An 18,782-nucleotide genomic window follows, 5' to 3' on the forward strand; every position below is an offset into this window, starting at 1 on the left:
ATAAAGTTATTCCTAGACCGCGATCGAAGGAAGACCGGTCCGTTTGCAACCTAAGAGGTTCATTGACCGATTCTGAACTTTGTGCGTAACCAACGCAAAAAAAACGAGAAAAACAACAACAAACTCTAGTAGTGCTAGGCTGAGCTCCGCATGAAGCCGCACATGTGTTTCCATAATTAATCAGGATCGCTGTGGTGCAGTGAGTGACTGACGGCTGCTAGGTGACTTGGAGTCGCTTGGTTTTGGTTTTGATGAGCATGGAACCAATGCAAAATAATTATAGAAGAAGAAAAATTAAACAACGCTATGGTAGCTAACCTGCCTGGCTGGCAGATCTAGTCTAATTAACTCGTTAAAGACCCCGGCGCGTCAGGAATCATTCGCCGGAATAATAACACCCATCTGGTCCCATCGCGAACGATTTATTTACATATTTTCAACAGTCGAGAAGACTCCTAATTTCACATTTCAGTTGAATCGAGTCCATACCACTTGGTGGTGATGTGTTCTGGATGTTGACATTTTCAGATGGTTCTGGTAAAAGGGTAAACCTAGCAATTAGTTCCATCAAAACTCTACTTTCAAATTTTCAAAGCGACGCGACGTCTCCCACCTTCGGAAAGTTAATCTTATAGTCATTTGATTGGTTTGAAATTTGAAAGTCTGAAAGAAATCCAATCGCAAGTGACTGCAACTTCAATTATTTCTTCTATAACGAGAAAGTGCAGTTGTGGTCTGACTGTTCGAAGCCTTAACCAAAAATACGGAAAAGATTGTAAAAGCAATCAAGAAAACAGAGATTTTTTTGGTGGTTGCGACCATTTGATTTCAGTTGTTTTACGTGAGGTAATAACAAACTGATATTAGCCCCTAATGCACATGCGAGAGAAAAAGCGAATCTATTAGTTGACGTTCATCAATCTTTTATCGGTCGTAAAACGGGCGGTCGATGATTATTGGCGACTTTTCTGACCCCAGAGACGGATGGCGTCCGAAACGGACACCATCAACAGGTAGAAACGTTATGTGCTTTCAGTAGCATCATCAAGTTATGAAATGAGGCTACCGCCGTTCGTCTAGTTCAGTGGTTTTCAAAGTGGTCTCTACCGCCCCCTTGGGGGCGTTGAGAGCTTCCTGGGGGGCGGTGAGCTCAATGTTGAAATTTGGGGGGCGTTAGAAGGGCTCAGGGGGGCGGTGAGGTCATAATCCACAGTTTCACAAATCACGAATCAACATAGATTTTGAATAACAACGAGTAAGTTCGATGCGAAAAATGAAATCACTCTACAAAACTAGACATCAGGTTGAAGACTAAAATATTTATGATTTCACAGAGCTGCAAGCAAATTTTTGGTTCCAGTATCTCAATAATTATTTTTTAATGTCGTTAACGGATTTTTTAAATTGTCACTGATTTTGTATACGCTCTACATGTTGACCTTGTTTGGTGAGAATATCTTGGGTTATACTAGAACAAGAATAATCTTAGATAGCATTGCTTGATAATCTTCAAAATGTATTGTCTCCAAAAAAATCTGTATTCGAAGACGTTATCTGTGATTTTGTGATGGATTTTTATTTTTATTTTAAGTTCTTATTTATTCATCTCGATTTCAATCGATGCAAAAAATCAATTGTGCCATTTGTGGATAAACTTTTAATCTTTTCGGTTATAACGAACATTGTCTGGATTTTGTTATTAGAATCTTAGACCCGTAAATGCTGCATAACTTTGAACAGGACTCAAATTCAGATATCAAGAAGTAATACTATTTTCACGTTATTTTACCGGCTTTACAGTATTTGTATTCATTAATGCAATTTAGTTTTCAACACTATTGCAAATTAATGATAAATAGAGATTTTTTTTTACCAAAATTTAAGATACATGATTTGATATCAAACTTATTAATCAGTTTAAGTAAGTGTCCAGGAAACTTTAGATAGAATTAAGTGTTTACTGGAGGTTTGAAGCACTATTAGGCCCTTGGAACCAAATAAGTATAAGTTATGGTAGCTAGATTGCCCTGATATTTATTGAAAAATTCGTCAAAAGTTTGGTCCGGCTTTGTTGCCCGGAATTATTCACTTCATTTGCCAAAACAAACAAAATTAAAAACAAATTGTGTTGTTAAAATTTTTATTTATGATTCCAAAAAGAAATTTTTTGAACAATTTTTAAGGAAATAATCGTGAAAAGTTTTTCGAATGCCTGAATAAAAATTGCTGATAAATTATGACGAAAACAAGTTTTTTTGCTTGATTTTTTGTCAAGAAATTCTTGAGTTTTGAGAAAATTTGTCTGGATATTATCCGGGTTTTTGGTCGACAATTTTGAAATCAAATACCCGAATTTTGCCAGGTTTTCAGATAAAATATCCCGGATTTATTCGGCTCGGGGACGTGCTGGAAAAAATCTGACAACCTTAGTATAAGTGAATAAAAGCAAATTTCGAGAAAACACGATCCTAATTTGTTATTTTTAGTAATTTTCCATGTATTTTTTTAAGAAAAAGCTCTTTTCTTTCGAACAAAATAGTATGCAAATAAAATTCTAAAAATCTGAAAAATCATGAAATATAGTTCGAAATATATGAATCGTTTGACATTATCAAACCAAAATCGACCATTTTCACACTTATAACCCTTTTGGATCTGAGGGCCTCATATAAATTTGAATGAGTTTTGAGTTAAGCCTTACAAAAACATCAAGCTAAAAGCTAATCAGTTTTTGACGATCCAAACTTTCATTTTTTCAATAGATTTTATGAAAATTTGCTCAGGGGGGCGTTGAGCTCGGAAATTTTGCAAAAGGGGGCGGTGAGTGAAAAAAGTTTGAAAACCACTGGTCTAGTTGATAAGAATGTTTTATAAACAACAGAGGAGGACCTTTCCCGCTCTCATCGTTTGATGGTTGTATATAACAATGTCTGTGATGAGCCGGAATTCCTGGGAAGAATGCACTGATTTATGGTTGATAACCATGTTCAATAGAAATTTATTTCACTTTTTCAGGAAACATCGGTAAAATCCACTTAAATCTTTAATTTTTTTTTATTGAATAAACTAAACACACACAAGTTGAAGAATATTCAAAAGTATAGGAAAAACAAATGACCAACGAAAAAAAACAATCGAACATGAATTTGATAATTTATAACAAACGCATAAGGACCCAGAAACGAACCTATCAAATACTAAGAATGATACTAACATTCATGACATAAGACTTTCGTATTTAAAACATTGACTAGAAACGCTAGAACTTTTGAATACATTCAAAAGCATCGAGGACGATCCTATACTTCAAAAGTTCTCATAAATCTGACAAGTTTGACTCGACGTTCGAAAAGAAAAAAACGAGCCTTGGAAAAATGCGTGAATATTTACTTATGAGCAACTTCCTATGAGTTTCCTGCCCTGGCACAACTAGACCTATTTGAATTTATTATTTTAATCATGTTTTGTTTATTTTTATTTTTTTTAAATAATATTTATTTTCATTTAATTTTTTGTTTCTTTGAGATATTTGTGTATTTTTTTTAATATTTTAAAATGTTTTAAATTTGGATTCGATTTTATATGTGGTGTACATATTTTTTATTGATTTGTTAAAATTATTTCTTTTTATTTATTAACTGTTTTTTACTGTTTTTGTGTTATATTTTCATTATCGTTCTTCTTTAGCTGTGTTTCTTTTTCAATTGTTTTTTTTTTTTTTTGTTTCTTTTACTTTTTATTACTTTTTTTATTTTGTTTCTGTATTTTTTAAGTTTATTTTTTTTTCATTTTATTAAGAAAAATTTTGTATATTATTTCTTTTTAAGCCTTTCTTCATTTCCTCAATTACAATGTTTTTTTCTATATTCTTCTAGATTTTTTCAAAGTTTTCGTTAATTTCTTGTTTATTAAAATATATTTCAATTTAATATTCTTTTTTCTATTTACTTTTATGTTTCTTCTAAAAAAATTCCTGTTTTCATTTCAATATTTTTTCGGTATTATGTTCTTATAAATATTGATTTATTTGTTTTATTTTTTTTTGTAATTTACCAATCATGTTTAATTGTTATTTTTTATTTTGCGTTGGTTATTCCTTTTTTAAACTATTTGTTATGTTTTTATAATTCCAAGAATTTTGCTATTCTTTTTTTGATTTAACCATTTTATTATTTATCTTTTTTTTAATTTACTTTATATCTTTTCATTTTCTTTTTTTATGTTTTCATTTTATTTTTATTTTAAAAAAAATAACTTAATAAGCATAAATGAAATGAAAATAAAACTAAAATGTAATTTTTCATTATTAGTTTTTCTATTTCTTGTAATTTTTTTTATATATTTTTTTTAAATTTCTATTTTTTTTTATTTTTTAATTTTTTATTTTTTTTAAATATTTTTTTCCATCTTTTTATTATTTTTTATTATATTTTTTCTATCTTTTAATTTTTTTTTTGTTTTTCTTTTCGCTTTTTTTATTTTGCTTTTCTTTTGCTTTTCTTTTCAATTTATTTTTTTATATATTTTTTTCAAATTACTGCTAATTTTTTCAATTATTTTTTTTTTGAGTTTTTAAAATAAAAAAAATTATCCATGTTTTGATCAATTCATTTCATAATTTTTTTAATTATTTTAAACAATTTTTTTTCAATTTTTTATTTTAAATTTTTTTAAGTTTTCCAATTTTTTTCCATTTTTTTTTATATTTCCAATTTATTTTTCCATTTCTTTTCATTTTTCCCTTTTTTTATTTTTCCCTTTTTTTTATTTTTCCCTTTTTTTTATTTTTCCCTTTTTTTATTTTTCCCTTTTTTTATTTTTCCCTTTTTTTTATTTTTCCCTTTTTTTATTTTTCCCTTTTTTTATTTTTCCCTTTTTTTATTTTTCCCTTTTTTTATTTTTCCCTTTTTTTATTTTCCATTTGTATTTCTTTTTATTTTTCCAATTTTTTCCCAATTTTTATTTTATTTTTCCAATTTTTATTTTATTTTTCCAATTTTTTTTTTATTTTTCCAATTTTTTTTTATTTTTCCAATTTTTATTTTATTTTTCCATTTTATTTTATTTTTCCAATTTTTATTTTTATTTTTTCCATTTTCTTTTATTTTTCCATTTTTTTTATTTTTCCAATTTTTTTTTATTTTTCCAATTTTTTTATTTTTCCAATTTTTTTATTTTTCCAATTTTTTTAATTTTTCCAAGTTTTTTTATTTTTCCATTTTTTTTTTCATTTTTTCCGTTTTTTTTTCATTTTTTCCGATTTTTTTTCATTTTTTCCGATTTTTTTTTATTTTTCCTTTTTTTTATTTTCCTTTTTTAATTTATTCAATTTATTTAATTTTCCAAATTTTTTATTTTTCCAATCCTTTTTAATTCATCCATTTTTTTTATTTTTCCAATCTTTTTTATTTTTTTAATCTTTTTTTATTTTTTCAATCTTTGTTATTCTTCCAATCTTTCATATTTTTCCAATCTTTTTTATTTTTCCATTTTTTTCCAATCTTTTTTTATTTTTCCAATCTTTTTTATTTTTCCAATCTTTTTTATTTTTCCAATCTGTTTTATTTTTCCAATCTTTTTTATTATTTTTTTAATATTTTTTTCTCCAATCTTTTTTATTTTTCTAATCTTTTTTGTTTTTCCAATCTTTTTTATTTTTTCAATCTTTTTTATTTTTCCAATCTTTTTCATTTTTCCAATCTTTTTTATTTTAATTTTTTTTTTTTGGATTTTTTGAAATTTTTTTTTTGATTTTTTGAATTATTTTTTTTATCATTTTTTCATTTATTTTTATTGATTCATTCGTTTTATTTAATTTTTAATTAATTTTTTTCTGTTTTTTATTCAATTTTCTGTATTTCATTTTTTTTTATTAAATTTTTTTATGTTTTTTTTTTCAAAATGTATTTTAAATTTTTTTTTCAATCTTATTTTTCACTTTTTTTATTATTTAAAAAAATCATTTTAGTTTTTTATTAATTTTTTTATGCTATTGCTGAAATATTATGCTATTTTTTGAAATAATATTCTATATGCTATTTTTTCTGTTTGTTTTTCATTTTGTATTTTGTTAAATTATTTACTTTTTTTTTATTTCGCATAGTTTTATCTATTTTTTTTTTATTTTGTTTGCTTTTCATTGATTGTTTTTTATGTGTACCTATTTTTCGCTTATTCTTAATTTTTTCCAATTTTTAATTTTTGTATTTTCTTGTTAGTGATTTTCTATTTCAATGTTACTTTGTTGTCCATTTTTTGGGGTTATTTATTTCATGTTTTATTTCTGTTTTTAAATTTACAATAAAGTTTATATTTGTTATTCTGGTTATTTTTTTGTTTTTGTTTAGTTATTTTTCGAATTTCAATGTTCGTTATTTTCAATTCAGTTATTTTTTGCTTATTTTGTTATTTTATTTAATTTAGATAAGTCTTTTTGTTGGATATTTCGATGGAACTGCAGCTGCATAGATTGCTAAAAATATGTTGCAAATATTGCACGCTATCAAGCAGATTAAGATCAATGTTGAAAATGTTTACATCGCGCGAATTCACCATAAAACAGTTTTTACTCAGTTTCATTGTTATTGGACATCAATGGCGTCTCATTTACAAGGTTCAGGTTCTTCAAAGAAGAGAGGAATCCATCAAACCAGTTCCGTTGATTGAAGCCAATTACCCATGGGGCTTGACGCTGCTCAACTAGACTAGATTTGAACTAGTTTGAACGTAGAAGTCCAACTAGGGCACAATTTCCATCTGATTTATTGGCGCCAAAGACACATTGTCAGAAGATGCTAGAGAAATGTTTTTTGAATTTCTCAGCAATTTTTGAATCTATGAATTTCCCAATTTTCCTTCATATACAGGACTGCCGGATTAAACCTCAAAGCAACTACCATTTGGGACCCAAAATATGCGGAAAACGTGTTCAAAAATAGAAGTTCTTTATCAGATTAACGAACGTCATACACCACGATAAACAAACAAGTCGGAAGAAAATGCTCAACAAAAATTGAACGTGTTAAAGCACACCTGTCGGTTGGTTTGAGGAAAATCTCAAGGCTTCTCACCCTCAACAACACACGTGCGTAATCGATACTAATCGCTGGAGGGCGTAATTCCTACCTTCTAAAGTGTGGGAGTACGACACGGCGAGGGAGGCCGAAGTTCAACCGCTGTAATCTGCGAAACGATTCCACGCCAAGTAGGGAATTGCGAATTCGATAAAAAAAAAAGAACAAGAACCTAACAAACGTTCAGAACGGTTGTCAAATTGAATTAACGACCGTACCGGTGTTTTTTTTTTTCATTCTCTCTCTCAGTGTGTATTTCGTTTATCATTTTCCTAACCACAATGAGAAAATTATCTGTTGCTGGCTGCTACCTTGTTGTTAGTTGTTTGTTTTTATTCTTCTCGTTGTTTGATCTAAGCCGGACTCTAGTAAGACACTTGCTACGGGTCTATACTTAGTCTAGAGACCTTAGAGGCGGCATCGCCTTCAGGTCACTTAGCCGGGGGCCGCTTCTATTTTGAATAATTGAATTAAGTTAGTTCGAGTCGCTTTCGAGTGAGAAAGAGCCGATGTGTGAGTTTGTGTTTGCCTTTTGTCCAATGTCGGAAACACGATTTCCAGAAGGTTAGTCGTCGTTGTCGTGAGTTTAGAAACCTAACCTAGTAGCTTCGACCCTTTCTGAAGCGACAAAACGAGTGTGGTGCGGGTCAGCATGTCGTGTCGTTATCAACCGAAAGCGATCGACTTTTCTGGGAATCGATGGAACTGTTTTTCCCCCTTTTGCTGTTCTCTTTTGAGCGGTAGTTTAGGGTTGTTAAATTTCGTTTGTGTCGGCTTATTCTGATCAGATTTTCGGCTGTTACGTTGCACTTATACTTGGCGGCAGGTCAAAGATTGTAACTTTCTTGAATACAAACCATCAAAATGAATAAAAACTTCTAATCAAACGACTGGCTTTATCAAATTTATGATTGAAAAAATCGTATCCGTTTGAAGTTTCAGATTCACTTTTATCTTGAATACCTGCATTTTTTGCTCTACCAAAGATAAGAATGAACCGATATTAACACATCGCGGACCAAATACGAGAAGTCTCGTTTTTCGCTTGTCGATTGTGTGCTACTCTAAGAAGCAAGACTCACATGTTATGAATTATTCAACAAAATTTAACACAACAATTTCAGTAACTTTAAGATACTAAGTTTGCAGGGTTTAGTCTAATTGTTTATGAGGTATAGAATGCCAAATTTTGGTGTGAGATATGATAAATCTTCCAATTAAGTAAAAACGATGAGATCGGCACAAATATAAAATTCCTCTTCTTTCACCCTAAGATTTTTTTTCTAAAATCTCGAAATGAGGTATAAATAAAGTTTAAGGTATTTTGTTTAAAAAAATGGGTAAATTCTTCGAAAATTGAAACAGATGAAAGCGCTCTGGAGTCAAACTGTAGAAGATGAGAATTGCATCCTTTTTGTTCCTAAAAAATCTGATTTTTTTCAATTTAGTGCAATTAACATTGTATGCAAGTTTGTTGCATGCAAGCCTTTGTCCAATTATTTCATTTTATCGAAAATTTGGATTATTTTGTAACATCGAAAACACTTTCTTCGTGGTGTTTCAACTCCAAGTCAACAAGTCAAGAAGAAATTCATGAGTATTAATATGGAAATGATGCCAGGAAATTGAATAAAGAAATTTGAATTTAATAAAAAAGAGATAAATTTGGAAAAGTTACCACAACTGCTAAATTTTCTTTTCTGTGGCACTAATAAAAAAAAAAGTCAAAGTAAACTACCAGTAAACGCAATGAAAAATTCAACTGCCTATAGAAACTCTTCAAATCCTTGTTACTTTTGTTAACCTTTGTCTTTTACTCTTCACAGGTAATTTTGAACATAAATTTGCTGAAGAAGATAATCTTTCTCCAAGAATATACATTTTCACCGATATGCGGAAAACAAATTTACAAAAATCAATTAAAACCATGTTTAACTTATTTTAAAATTAAAAAAAAATAACACAAGATTTTCTAGAAGAATTTTTTTAAATTCAACTTAAATTTACTGGAGGTTTTGTGTAGTCTATCCCAAGCTACATTTTAGGTTTTATAACCAGTTACAAGACCAATTTAAAGTTTCATGAAAGGCCTGAAGAGTCTTATAAATCAATTAGTGTTACTTTACTTGAGGATGTTTCTTTTTCTGTTATACTGAATTGCCAAATACATAGATAAAATGGAATTCACTTCTCGAAAAAGAGTCTTTCTTTTTTCTCACAATCACAGAAAAGTCATCATCAACAATCTTTAAACTTAAAGATTAGAATTAACAACAAATTAGGTGTTGTAAATCGAAATATGCGATCTCTAAACAAATAAAGCCTGCGTAGGTTCAGAAATATTGAAATAAAAATCATTGTTTACTTTTCTAATTTAATAATTTTTAAGAATAAAGATTCATTTATATTGCGGTTCTCTTATTAATGTTTTTGTTGTTTTTTTACTGTGTTTTTGAATTTTTCATTTTAAAAGTTCAATTTTTATGTATTTTTTTTGTTTTTATACAATTTAATAGTTTTCATTCTTATTTTTTTATTTTTGTTTTTTTTATGTCTTTGAAATTATTATTTCTTTTATTATCTTTTTTTTAATTTATTTTTTTTCCTTTATTATTCGGTTTCTTTTATTATTTTTTTCTTTTTTTTTCTTCTATTATTTTTTTCTTTTTTATTCTTCTATTATTTTTTTTCTTTCATCTTTTTAATTTTTTTTCTTTTAATATTTTTTTCTTCTTTTATTATTATTATTTTTCTTTAATAATTTATTTTCTCTTATTACATATTTTTATTTCTATTATTTTTTTTTCTTTCATTTTGTTTTCTTTCATTTTTTTGATTTTATTATTTTAATCTTCTTTTATTATTGTTTTTCTTTTTTTATTATTTTTTTTTCTTTTCTTGTTATTATTTTTTCTTTTCTTATTATTTTTGTTTTCTTATTATTTTTTTCTTAATATTTTTTTCTTTTTATTAAAATTTTTTTTCTTGTTTTTTTTCTTATGCAAACAATATGCATTTCTTAAAATGATTTTTTCCTTTTTTATTATTTTTTTCCTATTATTTTTAAATTTTTTTATTTTCCAATTTTTTTTATTTCTTTTTTTTATTTTCTTATTTTTTTAGTTTCTTTTTTTTATTTTCTTATTTTTTTCTATTTTCTTATTTTTTTTTTGTTTCTTTTTTTAATTTTCTTATTTTTTTTTGTTTTTTTTTTCTATGTTCTTATTTTTTTTATTTTCTTTATTTTTATTTTCTTATTTTTTTTAATCTTCCTATATTTTTTATTTTCTTATTTTTTTTTTCTTTTTTTATTTTCTTATTTTTTTTATTCTCCTTTTTTTTATTTTCTTATTTTTTTTTATTTTCTTATTTTTTTTATTTTCTTATTTTTTTTTTCATTTTCTTATTTTTTTTTATTTTCTTATTTTTTTTTTATTTTCTTATTTTTTTTATTTTCTTATTTTTTTTTATTTCCTTTTTTTTATTTTCTTATTGTTTTATTTTCTTAGTTTTTTTTTATTTTCTTATTTTTTTTTATTTTCTTATTTTTTTTTTATTTTCTTTTTTTTTTTATTTTCTTATTTTTTTTTATTTTCTTATTTTTTTTTTTATTTTCTTATTTTTTTTATTTTCTTATTTTTTTTTTCTTATTTTTATTTATTTACTTATTTTCATTTATTTTCTTTTTTTTCATTTTTTTTTCTTTTTTTTCTTTTTTTTTCTTTTTTTTTCTTTTTTTTTCTTTTTTTTTCTTTTTTTTTTTTTTCTTTTTTTTCTTTTTTTCTTTTTTTTTCTTTTTTTTCTTTTTTTCTTTTTTTTTTAATTTTCTTTTTTTCTTATTTTTTTTATTTTCTTATTTTTTTTTATTTTCTTTTTTTCTTTTTTCTTTTTTTTTCTTATTTTTTTCTTTTTTCTTTTTTTTTTCTTATTTTTTTCTTTTTTCTTTTTTTTCTTATTTTTTTTTATTTTCTTTTTTTCTAATTTTTTTTACTTTCTTATTTTTATTTTTTTATTATTTATTTATTTCTTATTATTTTTATTTTTTTATTATTCTTTTTATTTTTTTCTTATTATTTTTATTTCTTTTCTTATTATTTTTATTTCTTTTCTTTTTATTTTTGTTTCTTTTCTTATTATTTTTATTTTTTTTCTTTTTATTTTTATTTCTTTTCTTATTATTTTCATTTCATTTCTTATTATTTTTATGTCTTTTCTTATTATTTTTATTTCTTTTCTTATTATTTTTTTTTCTTTTCTTGTTATTTTTATTTCTTTTCTTATTATTTTTATTTCTTTTCTTATTATTTTTTTTTCTTTTCTTATTATTTTTATTTCTTTTCTTATTATTTTTATTTCTTTTCTTATTATTTTTATTTCTTTTCTTATTATTTTTATTTCTTTTCTTATTATTTTTATTTCTTTTCTTAATATTTTTATTTCTTTTCTTATTATTTTTATTATTTTTCTAACATTTATTTTTCTCTTACAATTTTTGTTCTTTTCTTATAATTTTTTTCTGATATTTTTTTTTCTTATATTTTTTTTCTTATATTTTTTTTCTTATACTTTTTTTCTTATATTTTTTTTCTTATATTTTTTTCTTATATTTTTTTTCTAATATTATTCTTCTTTCATTTTTTTTTCTTATATTTTTTTCTTATATTTTTTTTCTTATGTTTTTTTTCTTATAATTTATTTTGTTATGCAGAACCCGTTCGTTTTTGGCAACATTCGATATTGGCACATGTGCCAAAATTGAACGGTTTTTATAAACAACATTACCTTTTAGTTTTCACTATAACAGGACCAACATAATTTAGACTAACACCAAAAATACGTTTTTACGTTCAGAAATGGTGATAGATTACAACAAAAAACAAAAAAATTTATTTTAAATTATAAAGTACTCAAAAATTACAAAAAGATGAAACAATAAAAAAAATTATTAAACAATTACAAACAAAAGACTAAAAATGACAAAAATCAACTAAAAAATGATGAAGAATGACAAAAACAACAAAAATGACAAAAAGAAATAAAGATTATAAACAAAACAAGAATAGTGCAAAATGCATCAAAAACATGAGAAAAAAATCTATAAAAATTCTAAAAATAGTCGGAAATGGACTTAAAATAAAGTTAATGATAATAAAAATAGTTATTTTGTAAGACTAACACTAAAAATTTAAGAAAAAAAACGTTTGATTTTGGCAACACAAAATGTTCGGGCATGTTGCCTAAAACGAACGGGGTCTGTATTTATACATTTTTTGTTATATTTATACATTTTTTGTTATATTTATTTATTTTTTATTTCATTGAACTTTTTCTTATTGTGTATTGAAATCGATTTTCTCACTTGTATTGTTATTTTGAAATCGCGGATTTCGGGTTGAACATTTTGAAATCAAATGCCCGGATTTTGCCAGGTTTTTAAATAATGTTGCCCGGATTTATTCGGTCCGGATACGGTCCGAAAAAATTTTGGCAACCTTATGTTAATCTTATTCAGTCTGTAGAGTCTAAATCGGTTAAGATCAGGGGTAAGCAACCTTTTGAACCCTTTATATGGTTCATAAAAAAAATTGGACCATTGTTCGCCAAAAATCCTTGTTTTCTTAGACCGTTGGAACTATTTGTCATCACTTCCAGTAAAAAGTTTTCTGGGGCGGTATCAGAATATAGTGAGAATAATATACTTCAAGGAAATCAATGTCTTCTCAGAGTTGCACGTTGAATCGTTATTGAACAATCTGTCCATTTTTTCTGTGAGTATTTTCGAGAAGTTTTTCCTCCATATAAATTTGTCCTCGACGTCTCGATCTTTTTACTTACAAATGATGAAAAAACTGTGTTTTTAAATAAGAATTTTCGTATAAGATCATGCATTGCAATGTTGAGCCAGGTTGTTAAAACAATAGAAAAATCCATCATATCGAAGATTTTTGCAAATTTCGTTAGCATTCTAAATTCTAGAATTTTTTTTACAACTTTCGGCCGAATAACTTATTAGTGCAAGTACTTATTTTCGTTCAGTTAATTGCGGTTTTTCGGACATATTTTGACGTCTGTCAATGTCAAGACTTCATCATTTTCGAATGTTTATTATAACATACAATTTGATCTGGAGATGTTCAAAGTTTGATGGTAAAATTGTACCTGTGAAAATTAAAATAATTTTAATTTTTAATCATGATTTATAAGTGGGATCTCCGATTTAATCAGGGAAAAAATTCCAAGAATGCATACACTTTGAAGCACGTGTAAATTAACTTGGAGGGCAAACAATTAGCTGATATCTATAACACTTACTAACGAAGTAAACTGACTCGACATGACAAGGCTGTCAATTCACACTAGGGAACGCCACAATTTGATGGCCAAATATCATGACTTATTCATCGATTTTCGCTAGGAAAAATGGGTATATGTATCCTATTGCAAAAAAAGTGTCACCATTTCCGACGTGATGCTTATCAGAGCCGGGGAGGTAAAGCAAGGCTGATTTCGCAAACATTGGAACGCAATTAAAAGTCACACCATATCGATCGGAATGGGAGTATTCGATTACGACTGCCCTACACCTTAATGACGTCATCTTTGAGGTTCAATCACAGTTCGTTTATTATCGTCGCCTTGCGCGCCGGCGACGACGCTTATCGATTGTAATGGACAAAGGTCGCTTTCGGAAGGAAATCGATTTCTCGGTAAATTGCCATTATTATCCACACACAATATCTGAGGAATTTTTCCCCGATAAGGGAAGTATAGAGGGAGGGTGATGAGAGTTTCACGTCCAAAACGAGTCGCACACACTTTCATTGACCGTACTCGCAGTGCTGAATTGTGCAATAATTAATCATTTTTTGCGCCGATTCTCGGTGGTCCCTTTTTCATTTTTGTCTGCAGTATATGTCTGAAGGCGGCGAAAGTTCGGGGGGCATCATCTAGCCATTCCGACGACGACGACCGCTATCATTACGAGGCCGAAGATGGGGAGGACCAGTACGACGACGAGTATGACGACACCTATGACGAGGATCCGGCGGCGGCAGTCGGCGGAAGTGGTCCTCCGAATTCTGCCGGCCATGACAGTGACAAATGGCGGCACGGTAGTAGCAGTTCTACGACTTCAAGTACTACGACGACCACCCGGGCACCCCCTCCCTGGGTCAAAACGACGGAAGCTCCCCCATTGTGGAGTGATGAGGACGACGGTGAGTGCCCAATTTTTCTTAAAAAAAAATTCCTTCCATTGACACAGAACAATTTTTCTTGAATTCCCTCTTCCCAAAAAAAAAAACAGTTCGAGAATTTTACTCCTGTCCAGAACCGTGTTTCTGTGAAGACGGAACCAAATTCGTGAATTGTAGCCACCGGTCCCTAACCGAAATTCCGGAAAACCTTCCGAGGAATGTTATCCGACTAGACCTATCGAGCAACAACATCAAACATGTTCCGGTGGAAGCGTTCCAGAATTGCACCGACATCCGGGAGATTCGACTCGATCACAATGTAGTCGAGGACCTGGACAAGGAAGTGTTCCTAAAATTGGACCGCCTCGACGTCCTAACCTTGGCCGAGAATCAACTGTCCCATTTGGCGGTTGATAGCTTTGCGGCGGCACCATCCCTAAGGAGGATTGTTTTGAGTGAGAATCCGTTGGTGCTGCCGGATGAGGGACCCTTCTTAGAGCAGGAAGAGCTGGAGGAACTGGAACTGGCCCGATGTAATTTGACCGAGCTGAGCCATCAAACGTTTCTGGGACTGACCAACCTGAAGTGGCTGGATTTGGCTGGGAATGAGTTCGATGAGGTGAGTTTGTTGAATTTTTAGTTATAAACATTATAAATTATGGAAACAGAATGGAACTTAGATCTTTTTTTCGGCAAAGATTTCCGGCTTTTATTCGTAATTCGTACTCAAAGTTCAGTTTTAAAACTTTAACTTCATATTCAGATTAAGAAAAAAATCATGAACATTTGATTTCGTTAAGTTAAATTTTACGATTTTTTATTTGAATTTAATTAATTTAGACCGGCACAAATATCAATTTCTTCTTTTATTATCCGCCTCGAAATTTTCATAAAAACCCTAGAAAGTTTGAAGGATTTTAAAGAAACTTCGAAAACCTTATCAAAAAATCGAAAGATTACAAGAGCAAAAAACAAGTTGTGGAAAATGAGAGTTTATCACCTTTTGTATTCTTGATTTTGTCGGGGTTTTCAATACAAATTACTTGATTTATAGGTTTTGTGCAATGATATAGTATGCAATTTTGTTTCATACAATCTTTCATGCAATTTATTCCAATTTATTAGTTTTTTGCATTATTTTTTTTATCATCCCTTTTCTACTCTTCGATGTTCCAACTCCGAGTTAGGTTACATACTTTAAATTTGATTGGGTTTTTTTTGACATTTTGTCATTTTTTACTACTTTTTGAATTTTAGCTTTAAATCTGGTTTTGCATAAAACATTCAAATACACGAGCTTTGGTGAAATAGTTTTATTCCAGCTGGTCTGGGATATTCCACTGGAGTTTTCCTGAATTTTGAACGATTTCGCTCAAAAATGAATGATGAAATTTTTCAGATTGTCAATTTAACACATGAAAATATTATAGTACTAGGTAGTTTCACTGGAAATTTTATCAATATCCATCAAGTTATTCACAAAAGAAAGCGTTGCATGTTTTTCTAGTACAGTCCTCAAAACGAATTTTTAATTTTCAATTTCAAATTTCCTTTTTATTTTTCTTTTATAAAAAAAATTATAATCAATATTGAAACATAGATCAATAAATTTAAATTGCAAATTTATTTAAAAAAAAATCTTATTATTTTTAAGAGTATGGAACAAACTTGAAAATTTCACCTTTTGTTTTTTTACTATTATTTTTAAAGATTTCTAAGCGTGTTTGAATTATTCAACTTTTTCCCATAGTTGTTTTTAAATTGATTTTTTTTAAATATTTTTTAATACAAATCAATACAGATTAAATTTGTTTTCTTCATTTTTCTCGATAGTTTTTGCTCTCTTTTTCACATTGATAATATTTTTCACCTCACAGCCAAGGTTGCCAAAAAACAATCTGTGTTTTTACGAACAAAAAATGAATTCTAACTTTCAGTGATTTCACCCAAAAGTTCTATGATGGTTTTCTGTGATGCTATTCCTATAAATTTCATTGAAATACCAAGAAAAATAGAATCATTTTTTCACATTTCATCTCAGAAAAATCAAATTTTTCTAATTCAGAATTAGAGATCCAAAATTTATATAGACATAAAAATTCTGAGATTTGTAAAACGTACAAAATGTTAAAAATCTGTAAAATATGTGAGTATTATGGAAATTCTGTGTTCTGTGACACAGATTCTGTGATGAATTTTTGCTCAAAATTCTGTTCAGTTATAGATTTTTCTGTGATTTTGGCAGCCTTGCTCACAGCATGGAATAAACGTAAAAATAAATTTTTTTGTTGATTTTTTTTTTCATTTTGGTTAAAACTGTTAGAAAACTCTTTTTTTTTTAATTCTTTAACTTTTTTCGGTTGACGTCACTCAATTTTGAATGTGACAAATTTATTTTTTAGTTCTAAATTTTTGTTCTCGTTTTCAATTTGTAATTATATCAATTTCCTTTATTTACTTCTTTTATTTATTTGACAACATTCCTCAGAAAGCATTTTCGTATCAGTTATTTTTTAATCATTTTTATCAATTTTGTGAAGATTTTAAAGATTTTTTAAAGTAGATTTCGAAATTTTTTTTCTTTCCGAAATTTTTTTTTTGATTATTGATTATGTTCTATTTTTGATTTTTGATCATTGTTTTCAGAAAACTCAACTCAAGAATTTTCATTTATCGATTTATTACTAATATTTATAAAATTTAGTTATTCTTTACATTTCCTAAATTGTGTTTTAAGATTAATTTTTTTTTCATTGCTTCAATAATTTTTTCTTGAAGAATATTTGTTTCACATTTGTCTGTTACATGTTTTCTACAATCATATTTCCAACTGATTTCTTCATTTGGGTTTCGTTTTTTTTTTGTATTCTTTTCGATCAGTTTTTTTCCCTTTAATTTTCACATGTACGAAAATCGAACGAAATTACCATATAGTTTTCGCTATAACAAGACCAGTAACATTTAGACGAACACCATTAATACGTTTTTACGTTCTTGAATGTTTATAAAATATAACAACAATTACAAAAAAAATAAAAAAATTAAAAGCACTGAAAAATGACGAAAAACGGAATTTTTTTTTTAAACATTAAACAAATACAAACAAAATCATTGAATTGACTAAAAATATTAAAAAAAAAGATATAAAATGACAAAAATAACAAATATGATAAAAATAAAAAAAACATTTTAAATTTAAAAAAAAATTCTAAATGTGGCTTGGAAATGATAAAAAATAACAAAAAATGATTACAAACGAAGAAAAATCAAGTTTGTTTTTATTAATAGGTAAAAAACCTTCGATTTTGGCAACACAAAATTCTCGATCGTGTTGCCAAAAACAAAAGTAGCCTAAATTCAACTTATTCACGCTTCATTTTAGTATTTTTTGTTTATTTTTTCTTCATTTTTGATTTTTTTTTCTACAAAAATGAAAAACAAAAAAATCTTAAGTTTTTCGATTACTTAAGATTTTTTTTTCATTTTCGATTGTTCTTCATTCTTATTTACATTCGGTAGTTTTTATGTTCATTTTTCGTTTGTTTTTTGTTCAAAATTTAATTTTCATTGACCTCTCAATTTCAATTGTTTTTATTAACCATTTTCGTATTTTTCTTCTTCCAAAACTATTTTATCTCCAATTTAGGTTTTTCTGCTTCCTAATATCGATTGGTTTTTTTAAATTTTCATAAGTGTTCAATTTATTTCGAGTTTTTTTTTTATTTTTCGTTATTTATCCTTCTATTTGAAAATTTTTTTAAATTTGTTTTTCACTTTCCTTCACTATTTTTTCATTTTTTCTTAATTTTTGATTAAATAATTGATTTTTTTTTCAATTTTGTGTAAAAAAAATGGTATTTTTCTTAAAAAGTTAAAAATTTCCATCCATTTTCGTCAATTTTTTTTCTTAAATTTGCATATTTTTTTTTACTTTTGTTTCGTTTTGTTTTATTATTCTTAATGCTTGATAATTTTTGCTTTTTGATTCTCGATTTTTTTTAAATTATTTTTTTTTGTCATTTTCGTTAATTTTAATAATATTTTTTTATTAGCGATTAATTGTTCTCAGCTTTCATATACTTTCGATTTTTTTTAATATTGTTTCCTTCATTTGGAATATTTATTTCTGTTTTCCGTTATTTCGTTTCCTTTTTCATTTTCCTTTTTTTATGTTTTTTTATTTCTGTTCAGATGATTCCAATTTTAACTCCATAAAATATAAGGTTGCCAGATTGCCCGGTTTTGCCCGGATATTTCATATAAAATTTGGGCAGATGCCCGGATTATATTGAAAAAGCCCAGATTTTACCCGGGTTTATTCTAACTCTTATTATCAAATCATACTAAAATAACAAATAATGTAGTTATTTTTTTTGAATTCTGCGACCAAAACCAAATTTTTTGAGCTAATTTCATGAAAATATTCATGAAAGGTTTTTTCGAAAGCCTCAAATGCGATTTAAAATCTTCAGATGAATTTTGATGAAACAATTTCTAATCAAGTTTTTTTTTC

The 18,782-nt window shown here is 27.0% G+C and overlaps 2 protein-coding genes across 3 annotated transcripts in view; one reads left to right on the top strand and one right to left on the bottom strand.

Moving 5' to 3' along the window:
* LOC129744186 (serine/threonine-protein kinase ULK2) overlaps nt 1–18,782 on the bottom strand; it is a 167,886-nt gene that overhangs the window by 79,010 nt on the left and 70,094 nt on the right. The window lies entirely within an intron of this gene.
* The window catches only part of LOC129744187 (uncharacterized), a 44,444-nt gene that overhangs the window by 23,112 nt on the left and 2,550 nt on the right, over nt 1–18,782 (top strand). For both annotated transcript variants that reach the window (XM_055736599.1, XM_055736600.1), the window contains 2 exons: nt 13,983–14,290; nt 14,380–14,888. In XM_055736599.1, coding sequence (XP_055592574.1) covers nt 13,983–14,290; nt 14,380–14,888 — 817 coding nt within the window. The remainder of the gene's footprint in view (nt 1–13,982; nt 14,291–14,379; nt 14,889–18,782) is intronic.

The sequence above is a fragment of the Uranotaenia lowii genome, chromosome 2, assembly GCF_029784155.1.
Source record: "Uranotaenia lowii strain MFRU-FL chromosome 2, ASM2978415v1, whole genome shotgun sequence".
Taxonomy (NCBI): domain Eukaryota; kingdom Metazoa; phylum Arthropoda; class Insecta; order Diptera; family Culicidae; genus Uranotaenia; species Uranotaenia lowii.